Source organism: Sebastes umbrosus, chromosome 13 (assembly GCF_015220745.1).
Source record: "Sebastes umbrosus isolate fSebUmb1 chromosome 13, fSebUmb1.pri, whole genome shotgun sequence".
Taxonomy (NCBI): domain Eukaryota; kingdom Metazoa; phylum Chordata; class Actinopteri; order Perciformes; family Sebastidae; genus Sebastes; species Sebastes umbrosus.
The window spans coordinates 273,081-281,685 of record NC_051281.1 but is presented as its reverse complement, the minus strand read 5'-3'; the positions used below and the strand labels follow the sequence as shown (position 1 = coordinate 281,685).

The 8,605-nt window shown below is 51.1% G+C and overlaps 1 protein-coding gene across 1 annotated transcript in view; it reads right to left on the bottom strand.

Moving 5' to 3' along the window:
* Positions 1–224: 224 nt before the first annotated feature.
* The window catches only part of ttn.2 (titin, tandem duplicate 2), a 229,072-nt gene continuing 220,691 nt past the window's right edge, over positions 225–8,605 (bottom strand). Inside the window, 3 exon segments of the mRNA XM_037790082.1 lie at positions 225–1,565; positions 1,967–2,287; positions 2,740–8,568. Of these exon segments, the coding sequence (XP_037646010.1) occupies positions 1,273–1,565; positions 1,967–2,287; positions 2,740–8,568 (6,443 nt within the window). The 3' untranslated portion in view covers positions 225–1,272.

Genomic DNA, 8,605 nt, shown 5'->3' with positions numbered 1-8,605 from the left:
CTAGTCTTAACTGTGAGGCAACCACCAAAGGAAAGGTCCAATCCGTTCAGTTGACTCAATCTCCCCAAATATAGTCGTTTGTTGGCGATCCCAAATGAGTCCGGCTGAAATGATGCCTAAAATATGAGAATGTTTAAATTCGATGGTAAACTTCCTGTGATTTTCCATTTAAAAATAGAAGCATGCGTAATAAACAGACACAAAGAACCAGAGCCGAGACGTCGTAGTGCTGATAATCATGCTTTATTAAATCAATAATTGGAGAAAAACTCAAGGAGGCTGCGAAAAATAGTCAACGCTACAACTCTAACTTCAATCAAACCAGAGTGCGGGGCGCCGCCACGCGGGACCTCGCTTCTTTTCCGTCCTCGTTCGAGCACAGCGGCGGTTGGTTGGTTGTTTTTTCCGGCTGCGTTGCGTCTGCTCGGCGGCGGCGGCGCCCAGCTTGACTGACTTCCTAAAAACTAACACACAACACAAACACGCTGCAGACCTCCGAGAGACAGCTCTGCCTCTGCAAATAAGCGCCGGACAGACTCTTTTTTTTACGTGATTGGCCAGGTTGATGGTACGACTGGAGAGCAACCGCGCCGGCGGTCGGTTTGCCAGAAGCAGAGCACAAAAACAAAAAGCTCAGGGAGTGCAGGCCGCTCGCACTGTGAGCATGTCATCAAAATGGCGGGTATGACATAATCGGTCAGAGCGCGAGGTCCAGTCGTCCTGCTTACATGAGGGTATATGCAAACAGCACTCAGGATCTCGCACTCGTGTTCCAATGCAACAGCACCGCAGTGCTTTCCTCGTTCTGTGTCTGATTGAGTTAACGTCAACAGGGAGCCTCTCTACCTGCTGAGGCAATCTTAAGACTTCAACTTATTGTTGAGGCACATTGTTTAGTTTCTCGGTCTAACAGGGTATTCGTTCCTACCGGAACTTTCGCCTGTTAAACCTCTTTCAGTTTCACTTTGTTTCAGTTAATATTATTGTCATAAATAACAATGCATACATTTCCCCATAACCGTTAAATTCGGCTATATACATTATGTACATGTCACAGAAAAATGGATCAAAAATCCTAAAAGTCATCCAATATGGCACGTTTTATAACAACTTTAGACTTTGAGTCTAGTTTGGCATAAATTAATGTCAAGATTGGTACAAAAATAGTTCATATTTACAAGAATCCAGATCTTTAAAACGTATTTCAATTAATAAATAAAAAGGAAGGAAGTAGGGAAAAGGGGAAGATTGGGTATTAGATTATTTTGCTTTTTACGCTGATCGAATGCTGATGTGAACGGTCGCCGTGTCGGATCCGAGCTCGTTGGACAGCCTCAGGGTGTAGGTTCCGGCGTCTTCCTCCTTCACCCCGGTGATGATGAGGGTGGTCAGGTCCTCCGTGGTCTCGATGTGGAAGCGTCCGCCGGCGGTCACCTCGATGGTTCGGCCGCTGCGGGACCACTGGATTTGTTTGGCGTCGCCGGAAAAGGCGCAGGTGACCGTCAGGACTTTTCCCGGCTCGATGCTGATGTCCTCCGGCAGAGCCTCGATCCTCGGAGCAGAACCTGGAAAACCACGTTTGTCAACAGCAAGTAAGGAATGCAGGAGAGCAAGCGTAGTGTTGCTAACTTCAAGCAATAGCATGTGTTTTCGGAGGGGTCACAGTGCAGGGTCAATCATAGTATGGCGCCCCTAGAGCAGTTATTTGGGGGTTCGGTGCCTTGCTCAAGGGCACCTCAACAGTACTTGGTCAGTAGGGGGACTTGAACCGGCGACCCTCCGGTCCCCAGCCAAGTCCCTCACGGACTGCCGCCCCAAGAATCCTTGGACTGAGTTGGTAAATCTAAGTTTTACTGTACTATATATTATACAGAACATTAGAGAGGAAGTGATGAAGCTAAAGCAGAGCTACTGGTAAAACACCAACAAGAACAGCGTTGGTTCGTTCAATCGTCGTCAATCTTACCGATCGCCCTGAACGAGGATCCCTCCATCATGTGGGAGGAGCTGCTGGAGCTCATGGCGTACGTCTCGGACGCCATGGAAGACATGCTAGACATGGACATGGTCTCGAACTTCATCTCGGCCGCCATGCTGCTCATAGAGCTGGACTCCATCATGGACGACATCATTGCTTGCTGGGCGGCGGAGGAAGAGAAAGAGGACGACGACTCCTCCATCGTGTGCATTTCTTTCTTCATCATCATGGACGAGCTCATGGTTGACAACGACGACTCCTTGTGACTCATCGCCATGGATCCTGATCCTGTCGCCATGGATCCTGATCCTGGTAGAGACGGAGATGGTAAATATGTAAGTCTTCAGAATGACTGAAGTTAAAGTTCCTGTTTGTAACTTCTTACACGTATAAATCATTGCTGGTCGGTGTCTCATGGTCTCGCGTGTGTCTCCGCTGTTCAGACTCAGACTCCAACACAAACTACAGTGAAGCACCAAAACCTCTTGGTTGTATCTAGTGAAGCCCGTCTGACTTTAGTTGATTTAACGGCCACAGGTGATGCAGTTAACAAGACATTTATGATTCTTACAAACAGTCCCTTTAAGGCTAAAGGTAGAAAATTAAACCTGTTCTGAAAACTTTAATGACGGACCGATGTTTCAGAGTCGGTGTGTAAGCGCGACTAACACAACGTGAGGTCGTATTTATTTATAAACGTGCAACAATTTCTAACGAAAAATATGGATGTGTGGTGCAAGGGACTAAATCTGTTTGGATACCTTCCAGTGCCACTTGCTGCTCACGGTAGGCTGTGATCTTCATGCGTATGGACTGGAACGCCTGTCCACTGAAGGAGAAGGAGGATTTGGACATCCCTCCCTCTGAAGTCATCTCACAAGTGTACTCTCCCTGATCACCATCCGCCAACTCGTGGATCAGAAGGCTGCAGGAGCCCTCAGAGTAGTGCATCTCAAAGCGGCTGCTCCGTGAAAGCCGCCTCCCGTTGACGTACCATGCCACCTCCCTGACGCTGCTCTCGCAGGAACAGGACATCCTCACCGAGCCCTCTCTGGCCTCAGCCGTTAGCTGGCTCAGGACCTTGGGAGGTTTTGGGATTGGCGATTTTACGGTGGGTGGAGACGCAACCCTTTTGGGGGACATGATGGGAGGAGGAGATTTCATCCTCGGAGGTGATTTGATTCCCTCGGGCTCTGGGGACTTCAAGGCCCTTGGTGATTTGATGCCTGAAGGCTCTGGCGACTTGATGCCTTTTGGTGATTTGATTCCTGCAGGTTCTGGAGACTTGACGCCTTTTGGTGATTTGATTCCTGCAGGTTCGGGAGATTTGACGCCTGTTGGTGATTTGATTCCTGCAGGTTCGGGAGATTTGACGCCTGTTGGTGATTTGATTCCTGCAGGTTCGGGAGATTTGACACCTTTCGGTGTTTTGATCCCTGCAGGTTCTGGAGATTTGACACCCAGAGGTGATTTTGCTTCAGGTTCAGGTGACTTCACTCTCTCTGGAGACTTGACTGGTGGTGGTGACTTGAGTCTGGGTTCAGGAGATTTTATACCCCTTGGTGACTTAACTCCTTCGGGTTCGGGTGACTTCACACTCGGAGCAGGAGATGTTACGCTTGGTTCAGGAGACTTGACACTCAACGTTGGAGACGTTACACTTGGCTCAGGAGACTTGACACTCGGCGTTGGAGACGTTACGCTTGGAGCTGGTGATTTAACTGAAGGCTCAGGGGACTTGACGCTGGGGACAGGGGAAGTTATGGAAGGAGCAGGTGATGTGACTGAAGGCTCTGGTGATTTGACGCTGGGAGTGGGTGACTTTACAGACGGTTCAGGGGATTTGACGGCCTTGACCTCCTCTTTGGGAGCTGGTCTGCGGATGGTCAAGGTGAAGTGGGCCTCCTGCCTGCCTGCTGAGTTCTCTACCACCACCGTGTAACTGCCCTCATCGGAGAACGTCACAGAGGAGATCTCCATGCTGGACTTGTACTGAGTGGTGGTGACCTGGACGCGGTGAGATGAGACGATGGTTCTGCTCTCGTGCATCCACGTTACAGTTGGTGCAGGCTCGCCGTCGATGTCACAGTAGAATCTGGCCGTCTCGCCCTCTGCAATGGTCACAGACTGGGGCTTGGTGAGGAATCTGGCGGGAAGGGAAGGCTTCACCTTGAGGACAGACACTTCCTCCTCAACCGCAGCAGAAGATGACTTCAGTTTAGATTCAGACGTGCTGCGTTTCCCAGTCAGAGAAAACTTTTCCGACGAGTAGGAGGAATCCGATGACAGGTATTCAGCAGAGGCATACTTGATGGATGAATCATACCTCTCAGCAGAGGAGTACCTTTCCGAGGAGGCAGCATACCTTTCACGTGTCTCGGTGAACTTAGACTTGCTCTCTTCCACCTCGAAGTGGCTCTCGGAAGCATAGCCAGCTTTGAAGTGGGATGTGTGATAGTGGTCAATTCGGTTGACTTCAGGTACGCGTCCTTTGGGAGCTTCCTCATCCCTGCGGCGAGAGGAGAAGGTGGTGTAGCCGCCACCTGACACATCAAGGGTGGCGTAGTCGGAAGCTTCTCCCTTGGCGTTGGAGCATACGCAGCGGTATGTGCCGCTGTCCTCTTCCTGGCAGTCCAGAATAGCGATGGACAAAACACCACTCATGTTGGTGAAGATGTATTTCTCGCTGCTTTCAGAGATTGCACTTCCATTGTGGAACCACGAGAAGTCGGCCTCTGGCTTGGTTTGGATGTTCAGGGTGAATTTGGTGTCTTGGCCGATTGGTATGCGATGAGATCGCATCCTGACAGTCACACGGGGCGCGTGGTCCAGACTGAAAGGCGTCTGGCTAACCATCTGATATTTCCTCTCGGACTTCAGAGCGGCCTTTCTGGCCTCATAGCGGGACATGATGTCAAAGCGGGCAGACCGTTCAAACCTGGAGGAGGAGCGGGATGACCTTTCAATGGACCTGACGGGGCTGGGAGAGCGGGGACGGGTCCTCTCAGGGGTGGGGGACCTCCTCATCACAACCTCTCCCTCTACTTCCACTGAAAGCCTGGCCCGTGACGGTCTGATCAGCTCTGAGACTGGACGCATGAGCTCGATGTAGGTGGGCGACAGCGACCTTCTCCTCCTCATGTACTGAGAAACAGTGCGTTTCTTCTTTGTCTCGCTAACCTCAACAGCCTCGTGCCTGGCCTCCTGCCTCCTCTCTTCAACTTCCACGGCACGCCGCTCAATGCGGACCGGGCTGCGGGTAGGAGAGGCAGAAAAGCCGAGCTCCAGTTCATCCTCCAGCATCATTTTCTCCTCCTCTGTTCTCCTCGTGGACAGGTAGTCGTCCACCGGCATCATCAGCTCCTCATCACTGAGATCTCCCAGAGATCTCCTTCTGGATCTGAAGGACACCTCGGATTCGGGAGAAGGTGAACGGCGGGCGGGCCTGACAGTCTCCAAGTCATCCAGAGTGAGTTTTGGAATACGCCATCTTGGCCTGTACTGGTCGGTGATTCTAGGGAGGGGCATGACATAGAACTGCTCCCACCTGGACAGGCGAATACGCCTCTGCCTCTTCTGCACAATCCTCTCCCTCCTCTCTGGAATCTCGTACTGGTCTCTCAGCTTCCTGTACCACTTCATGTCGGAGAGAGGCACAAACTTTTTGATGGCTTTGTCCTCATCCAGAACTCTGGGATCGTGAGCTACAGGCTCAGGGATCTCATAAGGCATGAAGATCCTCCTCTCCTCTTCCAGCTTCTTAGTCTCGGACTTCTCCACTCTGATGTCGAACTCGCCCTCAATGTTCTTGGTGCTCACTGCCGGCTTGTACATTTCTGCAGCAAATTTGAGTGCATCCTGGGCCGTGGGGTTGAAAGCTACGAGCTCCTCAGTGGCAGCAATTTTCAGAGCCATCTTGTTGGTCTTTTCAATTTGTTTCTGCACGTGTCTGTACTTCTCTTCCTCGCTCTTGTACTCTCTCCTGGTGTAGGTAAGGCGGTCCACCTTCAGTGTAGCCTGGCAGCTCACAGAACCGGCAGAGTTGGTTGCGGTAACCTTATACACGCCGGAGTCCTCGAGCAGAGTATTTCTGATGTGCAAGACGTGGTAGTCAACGTCCTCCTGTATGACAACGACCTTGTGCCCAAACTGTAGTGAATGACCGTCCTTCTGCCATTTCAGAGTAGGAGTTGGGATTCCTGAGACGCGGAGCTCGAAGCGGATGCTGTGTCCCTCAACGCAGTCGACATTGGCCAGCAGACGTTTGAACATGGGCCTCATAGTTTCCTCTGTTACAGGATGAGGTGTCACGGTGAGACGGGCCTGGCAGATGTCTTCTCCAAACTTGTTGTGGGCCATGACGGTGTATTCTGCATCATCGTCTACACTCAGGTTGTGGATCATCAACTGGTACAGACCCTTATCGCTGGTGAACGTGTACTTGCTGTCATCCTCGCCTGGCTTGATTTTCTCTCCATTCTTAAGCCATGTCACGTGAGGCTCCGGGTGCACGGTAATAGTGACACCGAAGCGCACATCTTCGCCAATGTAGGCAGAACGATTGTAGAGAGGCAGAGTGAACTCTGGCGGCCTCTGCAGGAGTTTAGTCTTGTCGACTCTCCTCCTCAGTTTCTTGATGGAGCGGCTGATGTAGTACTCTCTGATGCTCCTTACGGTCTCAACAAAGAGCTCTCCATAAGCACTGTCCTCGCCGTCGTCGCTCACCACCTTGCATCTGTACACGCCATCGTCACTCTCTTCAACGTCTTTTACGTAGATGCTGGCAAAACCGTTGCTGTAAGTGATTTCATACTTGGAGCTTGCGTGGAGCTGACGGTTACCATGGTACCATGTCACCTGGGTGCTCTTGTCATAGTTGGCGATGCTACAAGTGAATCTGATATAGCCACCTTCCTCAGCTGAGGCATGCATGACTGGACCAGTGCGGATGCCATGGTACTCAGTTCCGATCTTCACTTTACCCACAGCCAATCCTCTCAGGTTCTTGAAGCCGCCACCATAGGCCACACGAGCTTCTGATACGATAGTATCTACCCTCTTTACTAGAGTCTGGTAGTACCGTCTGTGTCTCAGTGTCCGAATGATCTTGGTGCTGACGTTCTCAATCTTCATCTTGAGCCACGGGTGCTCCAGAGCCTCGTGGGCTGTCATACGGAGCTTCCTGTCTTTGACAAGAAGTCTGTCGATAAAGTCCATAGCCTCCAGGCTGATGTCCTTAAATGCTTCACTGTCAAAGATGTACTCACAGCTGGAAATGTTCTCAATCATCTTCGTAGTGGACTCTGCCCCAAACGGATTAAGGCCACTGAGCAAAACGTAGGCCATTACACCAACAGACCACATATCGGTGGCTGTTGTGATCAGGTCGTGACGGTGGATCTCCGGGGCGCAGTACTCCGGAGCTGAGAACAGCATTCTGATGTTTTCTCCTGGCACCAGCAGCCTAGCCTGGCCCATCTCAATAATCTTTATGTTGGTGCTTCTCCTTGTGGCGTAGATAATGTTGTCTGGGCGGATGTCAAAGTGGCCGAAGTTGTGGCTGTGCATGAACTTGAGGGCAGAGCAGACTTGTCTCAGGTAGCGGACAATCTCCTGCTCCGTAAGCTCAAAGTTGCAGGTGCCGAGGCGCTCGAAGATGTCAACTCCAGACATGAATTCAAAGATCAGGATGATCTCCTCCATGCTTTCAAAGTATTCGTGAAGGTAGATGATATTCTTGTGCCTCGCTACGTTGAGGGCTTCAATTTCTCTGAGAACCAACTCACGGTCGGTTCCTTTGACCTTAATGAACTTGGCCATGAAGGTTTTCTTTGTGGCAATCTCCGTGCAGCGGTGGACTACTCCGAACTGGCAGCGAGCAAGTTCCTCAGAGATGGTGTACTTGGAGGACAGCTCCTTCACCTTGTAGAACAGAGCCTCCTCCTTAGTGACCTCTCTGGTTTCGTCCACTTCCTCGTCGTAGTTCCGAATCACAGACTTGTCTTCCTTTGTGGTGATGGGCTCTGTCGGCTCAGAAGGAGCGCTCAGGCCAAACTGGTTTTCGGCGATGACGTGGAACTGGTATTTGGTCTTTCCAAATATGTTGATGATGGTGATGCTGCAGTCGGCGGTGTGTCCAGCACGGATCCACCTGTCAGCAGTGGTGGGACACTTCTCCACAATGTAGTTAATGATGTCACTGCCACCATCGCTGGCAGGCGGTTCCCAGGTCAAGGTGATGGAGTCCCGAGCAATGTCGGTGACAGCCAGTGCCTTTGGAGCTTCTGGTGTGTCGGCCACATTCACCTCGATGGTTTGCTTGTCCGATCCGAACCTGTTCTTTGCGGTAATAATGTAGTAGCCGGTATCCTTCCTCTCCATTCCCTTCTGGAACACCAGGGAGGTGAAAGACCTGGTGGTGATGACTTGGTGATAAGGAGAGTTGGAGAGGATCTCCTGACCCTTCTGCCAAATTATTGCTGGCTCAGGCTTGCCAGAGATGGGGATCTTGATGGTGACGTGATCACCACGGACGGCTTGGACTGCTCCCATTCCCTGGAGCTCCTTGGGCAGGTGGATCTTAGCAGGAACTGGAACCAAAAAAAACATTACATTAAGACATATTCC